Source organism: Macaca mulatta, chromosome 2 (assembly GCF_049350105.2).
Source record: "Macaca mulatta isolate MMU2019108-1 chromosome 2, T2T-MMU8v2.0, whole genome shotgun sequence".
In the NCBI taxonomy this organism is placed as follows: domain Eukaryota; kingdom Metazoa; phylum Chordata; class Mammalia; order Primates; family Cercopithecidae; genus Macaca; species Macaca mulatta.
This window is the reverse complement of record NC_133407.1, coordinates 61,668,971-61,691,678: the sequence shown is the minus strand read 5'-3', so window position 1 is coordinate 61,691,678 and position 22,708 is coordinate 61,668,971. Positions and strand designations below refer to the sequence as shown.

General features: G+C 34.0%; 1 protein-coding gene across 15 annotated transcripts in view; it reads right to left on the bottom strand.

Moving 5' to 3' along the window:
- Window positions 1–1,362: 1,362 nt before the first annotated feature.
- RSRC1 (arginine and serine rich coiled-coil 1) overlaps window positions 1,363–22,708 on the bottom strand; it is a 411,683-nt gene continuing 390,337 nt past the window's right edge. For 14 of the 15 annotated variants that reach the window (XM_077990579.1, XM_077990581.1, XM_077990575.1 and 11 more), the window contains 3 exons: window positions 9,681–9,787; window positions 3,377–3,529; window positions 1,363–2,672 (listed from right to left, as the gene is read on the bottom strand). In XM_077990579.1, coding sequence (XP_077846705.1) covers window positions 2,580–2,672; window positions 3,377–3,529; window positions 9,681–9,787 — 353 coding nt within the window. In that variant the 3' untranslated portion in view covers window positions 1,363–2,579. The remainder of the gene's footprint in view (window positions 2,673–3,376; window positions 3,530–9,680; window positions 9,788–22,708) is intronic. The other variant, NM_001266753.2, reaches the window with a different exon arrangement.

Below are 22,708 nucleotides of genomic sequence, written 5' to 3'. Positions count from 1 at the left end.
TAAACACATTTAAGTTGGAGTATAGCAACTATTTGTTCCACATTTCACTAAGATGTCTATCACGTCAAATGTTCCCTTGGCATAAATAGCAGAAGTTTCTATGAAGGGCTTTCTTTTATGTCATTTTACTGAAAAATCAAAGTAGGCAGGTCTGCAATTAGTATCTTCATTTCACATGTTAGGATGATGAAGCAAAGGAGGTGAATGATTCAAAGTATTCTGTGCTCATATCTTTAGCTCTTTGCCTCCTCTTAAATAGAGTGCCAGGAAAAATGTTCTTATTTCATTTTCCTTGAGAATATACTTAGTTGTCAGAAATGAAAACTCAACCTGTATTATCAGTATCCATCATTTCTTAAGAAATCAATGTTTCATAAAACACTTAAGGTCTCATGTACATCCAAATTATTATTAATCAAGTGACATGAAAGGAATTACTCTGCTTTACAGACTCACTATAAAAGTATATTAAAGAAGGCTAGCTTGAGTTAGGCAATATGTTTGATCATGTTCTATGCAGTCCTTTTCATTAAATTTGATTTGGCTTGTGTGGTAATATTGTGGTCTTTGATAGACATGCAGGTAAATGAAGTTAATAATATATAAAAATGAATCATGTAGAAAACCAGGGAGGAGGGAAGTAGTCACTGAATTCCTGTAGGGACCATAGTTTGGTTCATTTAAAAAATTTGATTTTCAGCCGGGCGCAGTGGCTCACGCCTGTAACCCCAGCACTTTGGGAGGCCGAGGTGGATGGATCACGAGGTCAGGAAATCGAGACCATCCTGGCTAACACAGTGAAACCCTGTCTCTACTAAAAACACACACACACACACAAAATTAGCTGGGCGTGGTGGCAGGCACCTGTAGTCCCAGCTACTTGGGAGCCTGAGGCAGGAGAATGGCATGAACCTGGGAGGCGGAGCTTGCAGTGAGCTGAGATCGTGCCACTGCACTCCAGCCTGGGTGACAGAGTGAGACTCCATCTAAAAAACAAACAAACAAAATCCCAAAAAACAATTCTGTCACAGTACAAGCTTCTGTATTTGGGGAACTTGCCACAGAGGAACACTGGTATTAAATATACTTGAAGTAGACCAGATTTTTCACTGTTTTATAGATAAGATGATGAGGGATATTGAGGAAACTGGCTAGCCCAGGTCCTCTGGATAATCATTAGTGGCCTAAATGGCAACCTATATTCTTGCCCAGACCACTAAAATATACTTTCCAATAGGGTGGTAGTACTTCTATAGTTTATAAGTTATTACAAAGTATGAAATAAAAATATTTCACAAACTGCAACCCCTTTTTTAAGTCACTAAAATTGTATACATCTATATTAAAAACCACACAAATATCGGTTCATTTGGGGCACTTTTATTTGCAGCTAAGGAAAAAGAAAACTAGCATCTATTTAGAATGGGAAAGCATGTTTGTATGAAAACAAATATTTCATCATCACTTATTTTCTATACTGTTTGCAACTGTTTTATATTTTTCATTTTCAACAGAGATTTGAATTTTAATAGTCCCAGAAATATAAAGAAGATGGCATTAAAATGTCCTATATGTTGGCAGTCCTACCCTGAAGACTTTTTGTGCTTATCTTGTGTTCTGAGCTACAGTTTCACAGAGACTAAATTAGAGTGACTGGACAACAGGAGAAAATAGAAACGGGAAATATTCATGTCAGCTGTTAAAAACCAGTTTTGTAAAGCAAGGCCTAAAAGTCCTATCTCTGGCATGTTTAGTATGGAACATACAGTTGATTGTCATTCAGCTACTAGAGAAAGGTATTCTACAATGGCAGATAGCCTTATCAAAACAATTAGCTGGATTTCTCCACAGGGAATAGCAGTGGGTTAAGTAAGACTGAAGTGAGAGCTCTTATCAGTTTTCTCAGAAATGATTTCTCTTTCACAGGTATTTGGCCAACTGATTAGGTCTAGCATGAACATATGATTTCTAAAACAAGCTGAGATCTGCTAACATGTTGCAAGGGAGCATCTAGTAGAAGCTGATCTCCAAGCAAAATAATCAATTTATTTAAGTTTCAAAAATTTTTTTTCCCATAAATATATTCTTTAACATGCACATTCTGCTTATATGGTTTAGCGTGCTTTTCATTGTGCCTAAAAATCTGCAATATGGTGAAATAAAATATTTAAAAATGGTTGAATACCATATGGAAGATGAAATCTCATATTTACAGCATGTAATTCAATTCTTATGTATGCATAATTCATCAAAATTGTCCTTAAATGACATCTTGACATTTTTTGAATTGCACTAAGAAACACTACTGTGTACCATTCATTTTAAGAGACTTATTTATGATTAGCTTTATTAACAGTATAACATTTTCATGCAATCTTAAATTTTGTTTTAATTTTCAAAATGTTTGATTTAATTCAAATCAACAAATATTCAAGCCTACATGAGAGACAAATGAAATGAGACTACCTTTATATATAATCAGAAAAATCCTTTTAAGAGTAAAAAGTTAATATTGGGATTTAAAAACCTAAATTTCCAATGTTATTGCTGACAATCCAATCCAACTATATGTATATTACTTAGGCCACAGGACTGCCCATTAGTCTTTCTTGTCGGAGAGCAATTAACCTCTTGAACCATTTTTCCTCAGCATCAGCTTTCTCGATAAATAACTGAAATAAGAAAAGAAAAAGAAAAAATGTTACTGTCTCCCAGTAAGTTGAATTTGACCTAATATGACAGAACCCACCTTTGTAGAATATATCTTTCAACACAAGATTTGGATGTTGTTTAACTCTTGATGACCTCTTAATTGATGACTATCTATTTGGAATTAGTAATGCTCAGAAATTCTTGGATTAAAATAACTACTAGTATCAACACCATTGGTTAACAATTTTGTACCTTATATTTGTGAAGTTTATTTCCTACAACTTTTTCAAAACACAGTAGAATTACACCATTTCATAGAGGACAGCAAAGTACGATGTTAGTGATGTGCTCACAGATAATGAACAAAGTGGAGCTAAGTCAGAAATGGAACTTTTAGTGCTAGATTTTTAAACAAACACTTCTCATGGTGCTGATCAATTCAGCTAAAAAAAAAAAAAAAAAGGAAAAAATGCTTCTCTTTGTCTGTTTTTCTTAACCATAGACAGAATACGTTTACAAGTTAGGCAACATGAGTTGGACCCTACTGTATTCAAATATAGATAACAGTTCTAATGGCCTGGGGGCCAGATGCCTACTTTTACCAAGGGAATATGAACCTGTTTCCTCCAATGGTCTTCTTGGTGTTAGCACAAAAGGATAACAGCTTGAAATAATTTCAGTAAATTAGACTTCAACTGACATTTGTAAAGTTTAAGGATATTACATTTGGATGGGCCAGGGAATTGTCATCTTGGTACTTGATAGCAGTAGGGATGCTGCTGGGATCTATTTCTTTTTCAGTACTGGGTGGATCGGCAACTGCTGATGCTGGTCCTGATGTTGAAGTTGCCTGTTTCACTTCACTAGGTTCCACTGACTGAAAGAAACAACACGTATTAATTTCAACACAATACACAATTAGAGTTTCACTTCAATAATATTTCTGATTTTGAGTAACAACTGTTCAATTAGTCTCCTTTGAGATGATACCCATCTCCCAAAAGGCCCTACCTTTTGTATTTGTTTGTTTTGGAAATACAGTTATTTTATTTTTATATTTGCTTCTTTTAGGAATAATTATATTTAGGAATACAGTTATATATATAGAAATAGAATATAAGAATAACTATATTGTATTTGTTTTAGGAATAACACATACAAAAATGCTGAGAAAACGTTCATCATTTCTTATGATGAGCATATTTTTCTTAAGAAATTGGTATTTATGTGCCTATACTATTGAGAGATACATTATTTCATATATCTAAATCCTATTAATCGAAACAAGCTTACAACAAATATCCAACATTTAGTTGGCCTCTTTAGGTATGAAAAGTAAATTCAAAGGTTATCTTTAAAAAAATAGCCTTATTGAGTGACAGAATTCATATACCACACAATTTACCCTTTTAAAGTACATAATTCAATGGCTTTTAGCATATCCATGGAGTTGTGCAATTATTACCAGAATCAACTTTAGAACATTTTCATCATCCCTCACAAAACCTCATACCATTAGCAATCATTCCCCATTTATTCCAACCTTTCCATTCTAGGTAACAATTAGTCTCCTTTCTCTATGGATTTGCCCATTCCAGACATTTCAGATAAAAGGAATCATACAATATGTGGTCTTTCATGACTGGTTCTTTCATTTAGCATAATTTTTTGTTTTTGAGGCAGAGTCTTGTTCTGTCACCCAGGCTGGAGTGCAATGGCACGATCTTGGCTCACTGCAACCTCTACCTCCCAGGTTCAAGTGATTCTCCTGCCTCAGCCTCCCGAGCAGCTGGGATTACAGGTGCACACCACCACGTACACTCGGCTAATTTTTGTATTTTTAGTAGAGACCAGGTCTTGCCATGTTGGCCAGGGTGATCTCGAACTCCCGTCCTCAAGTGATCCGCCCGCCTTGGCCTCCCAAAGTGCTAGGATTACAGGCGTGAGTCACCGCCCAGCCGCATAATGTTTTTAAGGTTCATCCATATTGCAGCATGTATCAGTACTTCAATATTCTTTAATGCTAAATAATGTCCCATTGTATGGATCTACCACATTTTATTTATTAATCAGCTGATGAACTCAAAGGTTGTCTTGGAGTTCCTTAAAATATTAAAATATATATATAAAAGTTTGAAACAAAGGTATGATGTATCTTTGGAAAAAAATAAAACTCTAGGATTTCTTATACCATCATGCAAACCATAGATTCCCAATTCATTCCACCTTTACTGAATGTTCACCAGGTGCCAGGCACTGTACCAAGCGCTGGGGATACAACTAATAAATCATTGCTTCTGCCTTGAAGGAGCCAGCAGAGTACTGCTCACTTAGTTACATTTCAATGTCTTCTTCCCTGAGAAAGAAGGCCAGGGAGTGACTGAGTAGCAGCAAGGTTACAGGGATAATATGAAGTGGATTAGATGAGAAACTGAAATTAAAAAGTAAAATTAAATAAAAACAAGAAGAATAGGAGATTAATTCTGTTATGTAGCCATTTTTATACCCATTTGTTCCACGCCTATTGTTTTTCAATTTCCATTTATTTCAACTTATCTACTTCTGGACACTTCACTTCTCTGAACAAAGCCAAAAACAGATGTCACTAAGAAAAATATACATAGGATAAAATATGCATGAATTAAACTATTCGTAGGTTAATTTGTTTTAGAGTTGGAGATCCATTTATTTAACCAGTATTTACTGAGCACTACTAATTGCTAAGCACTGGGTACACAGGCAGAGTCAAATAGATATGGTCCCTGTCCCAAGTGGCAATTATATGCTGCTAATGGAGTTGACAGATTATAAACAAATAAATTCCAAAATAATGCATAATCACAAATTGTAGTATGTGCTATAAAGGAATATACAAGGTGCTGACAAAGAATGATGGGGATCAGGAAGGGAAAAACATCTACTTTAGATTGGGTGGCTAGGGATGGCTTCTCTAGGAGGTGAAATTTAAGCCCTGAAGACTTAGAAGGAGCCAGGCATGTGAAGAGGAAGAACAGATCTCTGGTCAGAGGGAAAAGACAAAGATTCTGAGAGAGAAGAGCTTGGTGTCTTTGAAGATCAGAAAAAAGGCCACACGCGCTGGTGTATAGTGAGCAAAAGAGACAGTGAGACACTGCAGGCCAGAACTTGGGGTATTTCTTCCTTAACACAGCCACATCACCACTCTGCATGGGTATCACTTCCCAGCACCATAGCAGGCAAGTGACCTCAGACAGAAAGTCGGGCAACTGTGGGGCTCACCTTTTATCTCCCTTCTCCAAAGGATCACCCTCCTGAGCTGCCTATTGTTACATTCCTAAAAACAATGCCTCACACATCTTGTCAAGTTCTATAGCTGTTTATGGTGGGAGGGCAAATTTGGTACCAGTTATTCTGTAATGGTCAGATGGTCAGTAAAGTCTAATTATTCTTGAAAAATATTGTTTTGGCTGCTGAATGGGTCCTGGACTAGAGAAATGCAAAAGCAAAATCAGGAAGAACAACCAGAGGGCTACTATAACAGTTAAAGAATGAGATGATGATTTGGATTTAAATGGTGGCTGTGGATTTTTGAGAGGAGACAAATTCTGAGCTATTTTGGGGATGATGATATTGAGATCCACTTTTTTTTTAAGGCATGTATTTTATTCAATTAAAATACTCTATTTTTTAGTTTTTATTCTAATGGAAGCTGATCAGCATTCATAGGAGAGATTTATTCCCTTGTGGACAAAAGGGCTAGATATCTGAGGGATAGATATCTGGACAGTCATGTATGTTTAGGAATTCTTACAAAGTAAGAGAAATCTATTCTACAAATTGTTTTCAAATGTTAAGATGCTTATGACTACTAAATCTAACAACTAATGATGCCAATGTTAATGATAATATTAACTTTTATAGATATTTAAATATTTATTCAATTTGTTTTGGCAGCTTTACTGTTACATTTTGGAGTCAGTAATTTTTTTCACCAAGTCTCAAACATTTGTATGTCTCCAACACACTGTGCCTAGATGGTTTGTGGCCCTAAGTGATGTTATACTGACCCTTAATACAACTAAGGACATTTAAAAAGCCCAATATTCTGCACAAGGGCAAGTGGGAAATATGCTAATCCAAGAGGTTCAAGACATTGATTTTTGGTAGTCTATACTGCCTTACGGAGACTGTAAGAGCGTGTCATTCTGCATATCTTAGCTATGGCGTGATAGGGCTTAGCTAGGAGACACTATCCATGTTAAACTGCCTTAAAAAGATGTGGAGTGCTATTATTCTAGTTGTCAAAGATGTGGACACCACCTCTTTAGGTAGCAGAGATAAGATTCTACCATATAAACCAAGCAATCTCATCTTGTTTTTATCTACACAGTACATTAATGATTTCTTTGAGAAGTACTTACACATAATAGAAGGTGAAGCTCTCAGAGGTTAGATCAGAGCATGGAAGTTATTGTTTAATAATGGGCAATTAAAAATTTGTAGAGAGAACCACTAATTGCTACTTTATTTAAGTGAGAAAAACTGTAAGATAAAATTTTCCCTTGACTATAAAACAAAACCTCAAAATGGCTACTATCAAATATCTGGCTTTGAGTAGCGCTGCCACCTGGTGGTTTAGTTTGTAAAAATTAGTTCTAAAATCTACTTTCAAGTAGGCCAAAAGACCATGCTGCATAGGGTTATTTACCCTTCTTTTGAACACAGGTGGGTATCCGCCAGATACAACAACATTAGGGTTGAATAACTCATACTAAGTTTGAAAACAAGATGCATCTTTGTTCCTCAATGATATATCAGGGACTATCAGATTCCCTCTTAACTCAGACAAAAGAAATACGATTTCAGAGTTAAACTAGTTAAATCAATATGTGTTGCAGGAGACACAGTGTCTAGCATGTCACTGGTAATAGCCACTTTTCTGGTAAAAGCTCCCTAGCTTAATTAGTGGAATTAACACAGTTAAACAAAGACTGTACCAACTGAAGGGGTGGCCAGCATACAAAAGCCTTTTTTTTTTTAAGGGATACAAACTTTATATCAAAGTGTACAAAACTGTCCAGGAGAAAAATCTGTTGAAACTAGGGTCATGGGTAATTCAGTCCTCAAGTGAGTTAATCCTTGCTATGCATCAGGGATAGTCCATCATATCTTTCCATGATCTGGATAAAAGGGTCCACAAGATAATTTACCTCCTTTTGCTAAGTAATCTCCTCATAAATAATTCAGCTTCTTGGGCATCCTGAATCCTCGCCTTATATTGCAGATACAGATATTTTAGAGTCTAGGCAGGGATATCACTTTCTAAAGTAATAAACTGTCCCTTTGTTCTATATTTCAGTCAAGTGTGAATTTATTCATTGTTAGACTGTCACTGATCTTCTGATCATTCTGAAGTGTAGTGACTAATAAAAGTCCAGTAAGACTTCAGACTATTGTATATTCACCAAGATAAATGCCACCTTATGAAGTTTTCTAGCATATTCTCCTGTTAGCACTACTTCCTACCTTTCGATGCATGCTTTGTTGGAGGCATTGAATTGAAAATAAGTTTAAAGGGAGAAATTAACAATTAGTACCAAGTGAGAAAAAGTTGTTTAGTAGAAAACCCAGTGTATTGACTATGGAAGAATAAGCATTTCTAAATAATTAAAATGCTAGTTTATCATAAGAGAGTCCAATAAAAACTGGGTGTCAGGGTAAACTTCACAAACAAATATGAGGAAAGCAAGTTTTAAAATAAATTATAGTAATTCCATTAGGATATATGAATGGCCTTATAATATGTAAGAATAAGATTAAATAAAATGGGCAACTACATTTATGAATGTTCATTTCACGGCCCCAATTTTTTTAGGAGTTGTGCTGGCAAACTACCAAAAGTTCAAAGGAAATCAACAAAATGGCAACACAAGGACCACAGATTATCCAGGGCTATCTGATCCTACGCCTGACATGTAGTATATGCTCAATACATCTCTCCTGAATAAATTATTTTAAAAAGTATGTGGTAATTGAAAAGACTTTAATCTCACTAATAACAAAAGAAGTGCTAATGGAAACAGGCCAATTTTTACCTATTAGGTCACTAAACATGATAAACCTGATAGGATTGGGTGCCAACCAAGATATCTGTGGGAAGCAGTTATCTCTTTGAACTTTTGGGTAGAATTTGAATTGGCAGAATATTTTCAGAGGGTGACTTGGAAACATGTATTAAAACAATGTTAACCTTTAACAAGTAATTCCATCTTAAAATTTTATTTTGAAAAGATAATAAATATGAACTTAAAATCTCTGAAGTTAAAACTACTTATTTGATATCAGAGGAAAAATAACCGTCAGGAGACATCAACAGGATATTATACAGCCATTAATACAATTTATGGATGGAGAATATTTTAGAGTGTTAATTATAACCATATTTTCATTATATGAATGTTATTAAAGAATACATGTATTTCCTAGAATACCTTTTCCTACAATAGAAACCTAATTCCTAAAAGCAGTCCTACCAATGAATGAAAGAATAAAATATTCAATGGAAGTAAAATGTCAGTCAAAGCTCCTTTACCACAGTCAAATAAATGATAACCATCTGGGCAAAGAATGAAGATATATGTGACAATATGGGTATTAGTTTTTATTATTAAAGCCCTTTTCTAACTTTTCTCTAGCAATGTCAATTCAAAACGTAGATGTACACATTTGAAAAGAAAACCGTGTATGTTAAGAAATGTGCATTACTGTTATAGAACTATTTTGTTGACATATTATTTTGTCTTCTTGGTGAATTTAAAAATAAAAATGACATCTGACACATTTTATAGTATTTTTTATACAAATTAAACTTGTATTAAAGTGACTAAGTGAGTCTCCCTGATTTGTTTTCTCTCTCTCAGCAACATGGCTGACACTCTCTTGCTTTACTTCATCTATTAGAAGAAACACATTTAAGTAAAATCCATTAATAAAGCATCTCTTCAGATAGAATCCAAAGGTTTACTCATAATGGGTGGATAAAAACTTACCTTTTTGACTTCTTTACTTGATCTGAATGTCTGCTGAACAAAAGAATCACTTTCAATAGCTTCAATTTCTTTCACTCTTTTCACTTGTTCTACCAGGGTGGCTTGGTCTGAAAAAGAGGGTATAATGTCAGTGTATTTTGGTGTAAGCATGTTAATAACGCCATACCTAAGCAATGTTCTTTCTATGAAGAAATTTTACTACTTATGAAATTTAATTGGATAAAAAGACATTATAAATTAAGCTACAACAAGAAACTCTTTTGTTTTGAGATCCACAAATACAATATTCCTATGAATTAAGACTCATACTCAAAACCTAAAACACTGCCAAGAAGGCACTGCTATAATGATCTCAGCTAATCTGGTGGGGGGGCTTTTTCTTAAACTTTAACATTTTATCATGGAAATACACATAAAAGGAATAAGGGCACAGTGAATCCACCTGTATGCAATGCTCAGCTTCTATAACCATTAACTTTCTGTTATTCTTATTTAATCAATCTATCTATATCCACCTCAATTTTTTTGGGTGGATCTGATATATTTAAAAGTAAATCCCAGGCATCATACCATTTTATCCCTAAATATTTTAGTAGGCATCTCCAACAGATAAGAACTTAAATAAAAAGAACAATAACTTGAAAATTTTCACAACTAAAAATATTATCTATAATTCCTTAATTTGATTACATCTATAAATATTCCATATTTGATTTTCACTGATTGTAAAAAAGTCTCTTTATAGTTGGTTTGTTTGAAATAGGATCCAAACAAGGTCTATACATTGCACTGGGTTGATAAGTACCTTAAGTCTCCTTTTATCACTTACAGCCCACTGCCTTTCCCTTTCATTGCCATTTATTCCATGAAGAATCTGAATCATGTATCTTGTAAAATTTCTAGATTCTGGATCTGGCTGATTTTATTCTCATGATATTATTTAACATGTTCCTCTATTTCCCATGTTTTGTGTAAACCACTAGTGAAACCCAAAGGCTTAATTACATTAAGGTTCAATTTCTTTTGGTGAAGAATACATCATAAATGATGCTGTGTCATTCCTATTACATCATATCAGGATGCACGTTTCCTACTTTTAGTGGTTAATATTGATCAGTGGGGACAAGATGAGTCAGTCTGACCCCTTAGAAAGTTCCCCATCAATCTTTCACTTAGCAAATTAGCAACACTGTTTGTTGCTTTGAGCCATTATTTCATTAGAGGTTGTAAAATGGTGATACTCTATCATTCTTCCTGCATTTATTAGCTCTGATTCTTCTATAATGAAGAACATTTCCTCATTGACTATTCAGTGACTGTGAAATACAGCCTATATAGGAAAGTCACAATAGATGTTTGATTCTTTCCCTTTATCAATTTTGGTCCAAAGGTGACCAAAGATGGTCATTATGAATTCATGAATATTTGTTTATTTAATGTACTTCAGTCCATGGTAGTCATTTTCTTATTTTGATGCTTCAATTGTTTCATTTTTGGGTAGTGGGATCCTCTTGAAGTTGATTCCTATAGCCTTTCAATATAATCCCCAGTAGTTATGGCTTAATAAGAGTTGTAGGATCATCTTGAACAGTTTCTGTCCCAGACCTGAAATCAGCCATTTCTCCAAAGAACTCAGGCTCTTCATAATGGAGAATAATATTTATAGACAACAATCTGGGTACTAGGGGTATTCATTGCTACTGAATTGTCAATGCTTCTGAACCTCTTCAGTATGTGAGATACAAAGTACATGCTTTTAGAAGGAAACAGTTAATATGAGTTTATGCTGATACTACCAACCAAATTAAAGATTTTAGGATCTTAAAAGTCTTTTATTTTATATTTGTATATCCTTTTTCTTACTCTAAAAATCTTAGGCTCTAATGATATGACCAAAAGTATTTGTTTTTCTTAATATGTATATGTATTAATTTCAAAATAACAGGACAAACATTACTATTAATAACAAGATGTATTAACACAGTTTAAAATTTTGTTATGGTCTTTGACCTTAGGATTTATTCCACTGCTGAAATGCTAAAATACTGTGCTTTAAAGTCATGAAATAATTCTCTGCATAATTATGCTATTAATTTGATATACCATTAGGTTTGTTTCAGTTAATTGAAACAATTTTTCAGGTCTTGCTTTGTGATTAATGTTCATTTTTTAGTTGCAAAAAATATTTACATGATTCTAAGGTCAAAATTTAAAACACCATTCACAAGTCTAGAATGTCCCTAGTTCTCACTCCAATCTAGAGATAACCATTTTTACTAAGTTTGTGTTTATCCTTCCATTGTTTATTTTTGAAAATATAAGTATATTCTTTTCTTGCTTACATAAAATTAGCATACTATGTACTATTATGTATATTACCTTTTTCAATTAACATTTCTTCACTTTTACTCCACAGCAGCTAAGAGAGTTCTGCATTCTATTTTATAATAGAATAGCATTATATTTCATAGTTTGATGATAGTTTTTTCCACTAATGCCCTATGGATGGTTAGTTGTTTCTAGTCTTTTGCTTTCACAGTTACAGCTTTAATAAACAGCCATGTGCATGTGTAATTTCATATTTTTGTATTTTCATATTTTTATATTTCAGTTTTTTCACATGCTAGCTGGGCAGAAAAATGTAACATAATGACTTACACCCTTGCTGTTTAAATTCATTTTAAGCTGATGTGAAGACATAGTTGAATTAGGAATGATTGTATACTCAGCTAAGGCACTTAAAAATTTTGGGATTTAGGGTTCATGGAGAATAGTCACATTTACTTAACAATAGTAATAAGTGGTTTGACACGAACGTGGAGTTTTTTGCAGCAAATCAATTTTTATAGCAGCTTTATCCTTGAAAGGATAAAGCTGTTATATAGCTGTTGTTATATAGCTGTTGTTATAGAGATAAATATAAAGAGTATTAAAGGAAAATTGGTTTCATAAATTCAACAAAAATATTATCTGACAAAATCTTTGTCTCAACTTCTGACCAATCACAATTTATAAAGATACAGTCTTGTGCAACTCCAGTCTATTTCTGGGAAAGATGGCTCTTATGAAGATGTGTCCCTGACAGCTGAAACCAGTCTTTTCTCTTGTGAGAAATAACCACATGAGAATGAAATGCTTGGAAGTAGCAGCCAACACAGACAATACTCCCATCTTTGGAAGAATATATCTTCCCACATAATAAAACCAAGCACTATTAGAGTGCCATGTAAGAGTAAATAGTCCCACATGCTTTATACAATGAAAGCTCCTCTAGATTTTAATTATACAATATACTAACTGAGCATGTGAAATGAGAGAAGATTCTTTGCCCAGCTAATTTATTAATATTAACACATCCCATACAAGCAGATAAATTTTTTATTAATTACATATATAATAATGTTAATATAGCAAAGGAAAGTCATAATGGGTACTAGTCTGTATAATCCAACTTTAATGTCGATATGAAAACTACTTTTGTCTGTATAGGTCTTAGTTAATTTCACTGGAATTATTTCACAGTCACTAATTCCCAACAAAAAGACATTATTTCTGACCTCAGAATGATGTCTCATATGAATGAAATGTTGGACCTCTTGAATTTTTTCTCTAAACATATTCTCTATTTGAAATTGCAAAGGACATCATTAGTATTAAATGTCAGAGGTGACCTCACAAACAGTACTTGATGTCTAAAGCTTGCAGTGTTTGTAGCTTTAAATTTGAACATACAACCAGCTCCTAATACAAATAAAAGTGTTATCATAGAGGCTTGCCAAAGCCAGTATGCTTAACAAAATAGCATTGGAAAAATTATAAAGGAAAGAAGGAGAAAGATTACAGAAAAACAACATTATCTTTGTGCTTCTTTAAAGATCACTTCACAACTAACAAAGTGACAGAGCAGATAGGAGAAAACCAGTCTGCCTTACTCACAATATGAAAATACACCAACATAGCTTTTTTTGTTTCAATTTGGGAATCATTTTACTGGTTGTAAGAGCATGTTAAATTAAAATTTGAAAGATTCACAAGAGATTTACATTTTCGGCTTTACAGTACCTCAGCTCTATCCTGTATGAAAATAGACATAAAAATGTTTTAAGGCCGGGCGCGGTGGCTCAAGCCTGTAATCCCAGCACTTTGGGAGGCCGAGATGGCGGATCACGAGGTCAGGAGATCGAGACCATCCTGGCTAACACGGTGAAACCCCGTCTCTACTAAAAAAAAAATACAAAAAACTAGCCAGGCGAGGTGGCAGGTGCCTGTAGTCCCAGCTACTCGGGAGGCTGAGGCAGGAGAATGGCGTAAACCCAGGAGGCGGAGCTTGCAGTGAGCTGAGATCCGGCCACTGCACTCCAGCCTGGGCGACAGAGCGAGACTCCGTCTCACAAAAAAAAAAAAAAAAAAAAAAAAAAAAAAAGTTTTACATTGCTTCTTACTCAAAATTCTAATGTGAATGACCACAAATGTATGTCTTGAGTATAACTCTGTCATTTTGGGAAGCAGAATAACACACATCAATAATATATATTACGTTGTTTTAAATTCAGTTTCTTAAGCTATTCATGTCAATTTATCATTTAACAATTTTGTGCCAATTTTAAGACTGGGAAAATGTGATTTAAAATGTATTATGGTTTGTATGTGCTGCATAAATACCCAACACACACAGTATCTTGTATTCATTAGCCATGAAGTAAAATTAAAGACAAGTAACAAAGTTACTGGGAGAATTAATATAGGATATTTAAAAACATTTACATGGTAAACATGAAGGAAACATACCATTAGTACTTGATGATTTTTTAATAAACATATTACTGGTAAATAAAATAACTTTCATATGTTGTTTGCCAGATGTTAATGGAAGGGATATATACTTCATAATAAAATAAAAAATAATAGACTCAGAAAGCCAAGTCATTACAGACCACAACAATCAATACTTAACTCAAAGTATAGAAAATCATTTTCCTTTTGTGATGAAAAATTTAAAAAAATTTTATTAGTTACTCTTGATGTTTATAGTATAAAAATTAGGCTCTCCTGCTTCTTCAAGTTATATTTGACAATGAATTTCACATTTCATAACACAGAATTTTCTTCAAAAATACCAAATGTTATACAAATTTTAAAATTAGTAAATAAAGATGATAAGGTCCAATATCAATCTTCATTTGAAAAGAAAATTTTAGTCTTTTCATACTGCATTTGTAGATTACAAACATAAATCAATCTCCTCTAATAGTAATGCCGGGCTGGGAACTGCAGATGGCACTATTGCCCCAGATGTGATCATGACAAGTAACCAGCAGCTTCAACTGACTCCTTTGAAATGTTAATATTTTATGAATTTTCCCAAAGTTAAAATGCATCTTATGTTACAAAAAATTTGGGTCAGTTGGCCCCACAGTTACTGAGTTACTTATGTTACTATTCCAGAAAAAAAATATGTACTAATACTATTGCTACAAATACATAAATAATACAAAAGATTATCTTATTTTCATATTAAATGAGCTCAAATTTTAGTCAATAATAAAAACATTTAAAAAATTCCTTCTTATGTTACAAGACAGATAATAAAAAACTTTGAAATGTAAAGTATTTTTAAGTGCTTTACAAGAACAACAAAAAAGCAAACAATAATACATTTGTATGGTAAAGCTGGCTATTCAATTAAATTTGTGAACAAACAAAACATCTCATAAAGCTTACTTGGAATTCTAAAGTTTTACATTTCTCATGAACACAGGTTTCAAATAAGTGAGCACATCCAATTGTTTTCCCTTTCAAAACAGTACATTTTAAATGTTTCTTTTAGAACACATACAAGGCAAGCATTATAAATCCATCCAGCTCCAACATTTTGAGGTTGTTCATGAGACCAATATTGTCGAGAACAAATTTCCAGAACTGATATACACAAATAATTTAAAAGATGAGAAAACTTCTTAAGTGGAATAGGGCTTTTCTGTTAGTCTTCTGGAAGCTTATGCTACAGGACCATGTTACATATGCTGACAAGGCTCCTGAAGTGTCTCTGAAAGCAACTCCACTTTGGATGGGATCCAAGACAAACTCACCTTAAACTGCTTACTATATTAGATTAAGTAATAGGAATAATGTTAATGTGACTGTACCAATGAAGAAGGATTTCTGTTAAATATTTTAATAAGTGAAAGTGAACCGGGCATCAGGCTAGGCTTTATTAAAAACAAAATCCACACTGAATGTCTCATTCAGCTCTTCTCACCTGGAATGCTCTCACCTTCTCTTAATCCCCCCTGTCATTTAAGGCCATGCCTGATGCCCACCTTGCGATGATGCCACCCCTTGCCACCTCTTGCATAATTCATTTGGCTTTTGGCATATGCTGCCTTGCAAATCTCTTCTTGAATGAAAGCTTCTTCTCCCCAGCTAGAGGGGACATACCTCTTTGTGTCACCTCCAGAACTTAGTGGAGTGTGCTCTATTATTTAGTAGGCAGTCAATAAACATTTGTTGAATAACTGAAAATCAAATGGCAGTAAAGTTACCATTAAAAAATAAAACTTCATGGAAGAAAATGTCAAATTATATAAAGTTTTTGTAACTTAAAAAATTAAATGTCTTTCAGTGATGAGTTTTAAGGGCTCTGGGTTTGGGCTATCTGGGTTAAACCCTGTCTCTGCTACATACTAGCTGTGTGGCTTTGGGCAAGTGGTTCAACAGTGTCGGTCTCCGTTTTCTCATCTATGGCATGGGGATAATAATAGCCTAAACATCATAGGATGGTTAAGAGATTCCCCCCTCACTTCTTCCCTCCCTCCCTCCCTCCATCCCTCCCTCCCTCCATCCCTCCCTCCCTCCATCCCTCTCTTTTCAAATAAGTGAGCACATTCAATGTGCCAGGCACTGTTCCACTAGTACACTGTTCCAAGTCCATACTAGGACTTGGAAATGAATAAGAGCTTCTTCCTTCATGAGCTTATGTTTTAATGAGGGAGACAAATAATGAACAAGTAAATAATATAATATCAAGGAAAATAGAGCAGGCTAGAGGGCTAGAAAGGAGGAAAGTAAACTATTTCAGATGGGGTAACCAGAGAAGAACTCTCTGACATGGTGGTATTTCAGAAGGCAAAAATGATATGAAAAAGCAAGACACAAAAATCTGGGAGATGATAACCTGTGCTCTGCACAGGGATAGGGAAACATTAAAAGCACTTAAGAAATGGTAGCAGATATAGGAAGCAGAGCATAAACAAAAGTGCTCATTTAGTAACAGTACTAAAGATGTGGAAGTTGGCTAAACAGTTCTTATATAAATCTGTATATTTCTGACAGTATGGTTTATAATAAGCTGGCAACATTTTAGAGTTTAGGCAAGTAGAAAATGGCTTTAGCTCATACATCTTCTGGTAAACCTGTGGTGTGCCAGGATGTGGAAATGACAGAAGGAGGAGAGAAGGAGCAGAAGCAGTGGAGGACAGGCCTGCACACATCTATGATAAGGCACAAAAGGTCCAGCTGAATTTTATCACCCACCAAGACACTGGAGTCCACTGTGATTCACTGAATGCTGTAGGCTGAGTAGGAAAGTGGTATTTTGCTGACACGTGGTTACCCAGGCTTCAGTGACAGAAATGGGAAATCTTCTCACTTCCTAATGGATGTCTTATAACACAAACTACCCAAAATGACAGTTATGTGGTAGAAACCATGTTTTAAAGCAAACATGTTTTGTTCTGGTGTATATATGTCCACAGTAATTTTTGTTTTCATCATCGATATATGTAATACCTTTCCAGTGGGGAAGGTCATAGAAGTGAATTTTTCATTTAAGTCATTGTTTAAAAGGCCAGATGGGCTGTTCTGGTAGCAGAAGTAAGTAATAGTAACAGCAATAGAAATTTAAGGCACTCTGTGCTGAGTACTTCACATGGATTACCTCATTTAAATATTATGACAATGAGGAATAACACTGTTATCCTCATTGTAAAGATAAGAAACTGAGGCTAATAAGTAACTTGGTGACGGCCACATGGCTAGTTGGTGGTAGAACTGTGATTCAATCCCTGAATTGTGACCTCGTCATTATTTTCCAGTCAAATGAATTCTTTACCCACTCCTGCCAAGCAACAATTTATTTTTTCCCCACTCCATCCATTTATAATAAATAATAAGTATTCTTGGTATTGTCCTTATTCTGTATTTTAATGCTTACTCATTCAGTAAAATACAATGTAGCTTCATTTGTAGGGGAGAGATTCATATATACATGCATATATACATAAATATATATAATATTTTATATAATGTCTTACTCTTCTGGCATTATCTTGAACTAGATTACAGATGTGTGTTTTCAGAATTTCAAATGTGAAACATTTGAAATTTTTAAAGGGATATATATATGTCACATCTAGAAAACCTTTATAAATGACTTAAAAAAATAAAGTTTCTAAAAACCTAGCGTTTTTTTCCCTTAAGCCTGCAAACAACCTAAGTAGGAAATTGTCACTTTAAGTTGCTCTTTATTTACTGTTCAGCAATTGTTACAAAAAACAAGAATGGTTTCCATGAATTTGGTTAAACCAACAACCACTAAATAGTCCCAAAATATAGACTATTGCCTTATGCTTATTGCAAATGTAATCAACATTGGTAGTCAAATCCACTTTAATAGAGTGGTAAGAATTCATAATCTCAACAAAACTAAAACTACTGGAAGTTTTCTTATTTTAATAGGGTAGGAAAAAGGAATATAATTTGATGTATACCAGATTAAAAGGTCAGAATACAGATTCTGCAGTTGCTGTTTGCTGTCCATTTTAATTCTAGAATCCTTATCGACTCTAATTAAAATTCTGTAGATGGAAGAGTTGTATGTTTCTAAGGAACTTGCAGTGAATGCTGTCTGCCAGCCATCTCTAAACACCCCATAACCACACACAACTCGCCTGTCAGGAGAGCTAATGCAGACATCGCAGGGCACACACATTTGTCACTGTGGCTAATATCAGAGATATGCAGCTCTTTTTTCTTAGCACACAAAAGCAAGATATGTAATTCAATGCTCAATTTACCCTTGTCTCGCAGGAGATTTTCCCCCGCTAATTGATAGAAATTAAGCCATTAATCAAGCCACTAGCCATCATTCAAACCAGGAAAGATGAATACAAACTTTCATCATAACCACCTTCCCCATTTTAGTGTTCATTAGCATTAATTTTTAATGCAATTATGCTATTCTTTTACGCTGAGCTCATAAATTACTGCTCTTTTGTTGCTGGCTGGCCTTGTAAAATCCAAACTAATGCTTTGTGCTCTGATCTTAAAGGCAATTACTAGGTTCTTCTATCTTTTATATCTTTGCATCCCCAATAACCTTTATATATAATGAACATCCATGACTGACTATGCCTGTTTTTTTTAATGCCTCTATATAAATCTCTATGAATATATAAATGCAGTCAAATGTGTCTAAAATAAACATATATATACACATACCACATACATTACAAAATATAGACATTAATATAAAAATAAGATCTCACAAATTCATATTGAAGTTCAGGTTCACATATAAAGATATCGTTATGATTTCTCATGATAAAAACATACTGCATTATTGTATTGAAGTTATACATTTTATAATGAATTAGGGAAAAGAGAATATTAATAGTAGCTAATTATTATACATATTTGCAAGGGTGGAACAGCTACTAAAAACAGAAATAATAACTTTGAATTTCAAAATCCCTTAGTTCTTTACCCAGGTTTACTGTCTCATGTTTAAATCTTTATTTTTAAAAAATTGTGTTGAAACTTGAAAATCAATGAGAAGGAAATGAGGAATATTAGAAGACCAGAAAAACCATTTATCTAAAAGTGTGTTTTTATAAGTACATATAATACCTCCAGAGTCTTATATTTTACAAAGTGGATATATTGGTTTATTAGAGGATGGTAGTAAAATGAAAAGACAGAGTTTCCAGAAATAAATACTAAACCCAGAGGCAACATATCTACTTAGTTCTCTATTCTACAGAAGGCAACAAGATGTATTCTCCTTATATTCTCCAAAAAGCATTGATTAGAGTCACTCCTATGTGCAAAGGAGATTAAAAAAAAAATCTCCAACTCTCTTCTTGCATCATCCCATTAATGTCTTTGTCTCTGCAAGTTTTTACGTCTGGCCACCCACTAACTAGAGAAAGGGTACATGTATGGCATTAAGATTAATGAACTAAAACTTACTGGAAGATGTCAGCAGTGCTGATGTTGGTGCCAGCCCAGTCACCTTGGAGTTACATGGTTGCAACCTACCCCTAACACCATGGGACTGGGAGTATATTCAGAAGTGGGGAGTATATTCAGAAGTCTTTTACCAAAAAAAAAAAAAAAAAAAAAAAAAAGAGATTTTGAATTATTAACTTCTTAAGATATAGATATGGTGATGACTGACTTGAATTAATATTTTATCTCCTCTCATAGTTCTTTACTAGTTTTCATCTTTAATAAAAAGTCCTACATGGATTAGAAGCAGTTAGGCTAAATTCTATAATGACTGGATTCCCTGAACCAGGGGACTTATTATGCAAGGAAAAGCAGACAGCTTAAGTCCAAGTCTTTTGTGATCTGTTCTTTTATGATGTCAGAAGCAAATGGATACCTAACATAATTGTATTTGAACAACTGGAACATCAGTAGGTATAAAGTTATGAGTTCTAATACCTCTTCTTGTAAGCATATTATGCTTGGACTCATAAGTTTAGAGAAAATAGTTTATGGTCCCATGTGCCTTAATTTCTCTGAACAGAGCTAATAAAAATACTGGGGTTCAGAAATAGGAAATTAATTTAGTTAACATGTATTTATGCCAGGTGCTAGCTAGGTGTTGGAGATTTCTGGTTGAGATTTCCGGTTGCTCTCTCAGAGTTCATTGGCAAATCAAACGAATTCTTATTTAGAACTTTTATTTGCAAGCAGTTAAGATCTGACTGTACAGTGGTTAGGACAGGGATTTGTTGTGCTTGCAAAGTGCCTTAGCATGTTTCACTTGATCCTAATTTTTGGTAATAAGTAATATACCCATTTCTAAGTTCAAGATATACTATTAGAGCTAGAGTTTGGAATATGAAACCAAGTCTTAGTACTTCAAATATCCTCTATGCTTCCCATTGCACTAGGTTGCTCTGTAGCCTTTCAATCTCTGATAACCTTACATGATTAATAGTTATGATCGTACATGCTTATTTTATCGATTGTATATACAATTTTGATCCTTTAAACAGAGGTGGGATAGGGAGGATGGTAGATGTGAGATGATGTTAATTTCTCTTTTCTAAAAGCAGAGTATTTTGCTATAATATCAATAATGAAGTGCATCATATAAAATCACAAGGTTTAAAGAAACCACCAAATACTTCGAATTGCACTTAAAGTACTAGCTTTACTGAAGTATAATTTATCTATAACTGTGCCTATCAAAGCATACAATTTGGTGAGTTTTGGTACATGTTAATCCTGTGTTACCACTACAACAATCAATATATAGAACACGTCCATTGTCACCAAGAATTTTCTTTTGTGTCTCTACAGTCAATTTCTATCTCTACCCTGACCCCCAGACAATGACAGATCTGCTTCCTGCCACTTTAGATTAGTCTGCATTTTCTAGACTTTCATATAAATTGCATACTCTTTCATGTCTGATGTCTTTCACTCAGCATAATGTTTCTGAGATAAATCCATGTTGTTGGGTACATCTGTGGTAATGCTAGTAGAATTCTATTATATGAATATCTGCAATTTTTAAAATCCGTTCACCTGCGGATGAACATTTGGGTTGTTTCCAGTTTCTGGCTTTTGAGAATAAGTTTGCTATAACATTCATGTACAACTCTTTGTGTGAACATGTTTTTATTTCTCTTGGATAGTAAATACTGCCCTAATACTGAAATAGCTGGATTGTATGGGAGATAAATGTTTAACTTTGTAAGACACTGCCAAACTGATTTCCAAAGTAGTTATACCATTTTATGTTCCCAAGAGCAGTATAGAAGAGTACTGGTACTCCACATCTTCATCAACAGTTGGCATTATCAGATTTTAACTCATAGCCATTCTAATTGGTATACTGTATTTCATTGCTGTTTTAATTTGCATTTCTCTGATGACTAATGATATTGAGCATTTTCTTCATAAGATTATTAGCCATCCATTCTTTTCTGAATGATTTGTTGAAATCTTTTCTTCATTGTTTAATTGGTTGTTTCTCTTATTGAGTTATGAGTTCTTTATATATACTGAATTGAAGTCCTTTGTTAATACGTATTGCTAATATTTGCTTCTATTCTATGACCTGCCTTTTTGTTTCTTAACAGTATCTTTCAAAGAGTAAAACTTTTTACGTTTCAGGAAGTATAATCTATCATTTAAAAAAATGGTTTATGCTTTTTGTGTCTTATCCAAAAAATCTTTGCCTACTCAAGGCTGCAAAAATTTTCTTCTAGAAGTTCTATAGTTTTAGCTTTTATAATTGGGTTTATAATACATTTCAAGCTCATTCTCATGGGTCCCGCATTTTTCTGCTATAAAACTAAAGCTAATTCTTACGTATGATGTGAGGTAAGGGTCAATGTTTCTTTTCCTCAGTAAAAAAATCCAGTTTTTCCAGTAGCATCTGTTGAAAGACTTTCCTTTCCCAATTGAATTGCCTTGGTAGTTTTGTTGAAAATTAATTGATCATATACGTGAGGGTTGAGCAAGGTCTTTCTACCCTGTTCCATTGTTCTATATAAGGGGTCTTAAAAAGTTCATGGAAAATGTACATTATAGAAAAACTGTATGGATTTCAATTTTGTCTGTATCAAAGTAAACTTGAATGAACTTGTCATAACATGTCTGAATAGGATCTAGTTTGAGGGACTAAGAAGGATATGACATCAGTTTGAAAAGAGCCCTTATCAGAATATGAATTCTGCAAAAACCGAAGCAAGAACAAACCTTAAATTTATAATGAAGCTTGGGTGAAA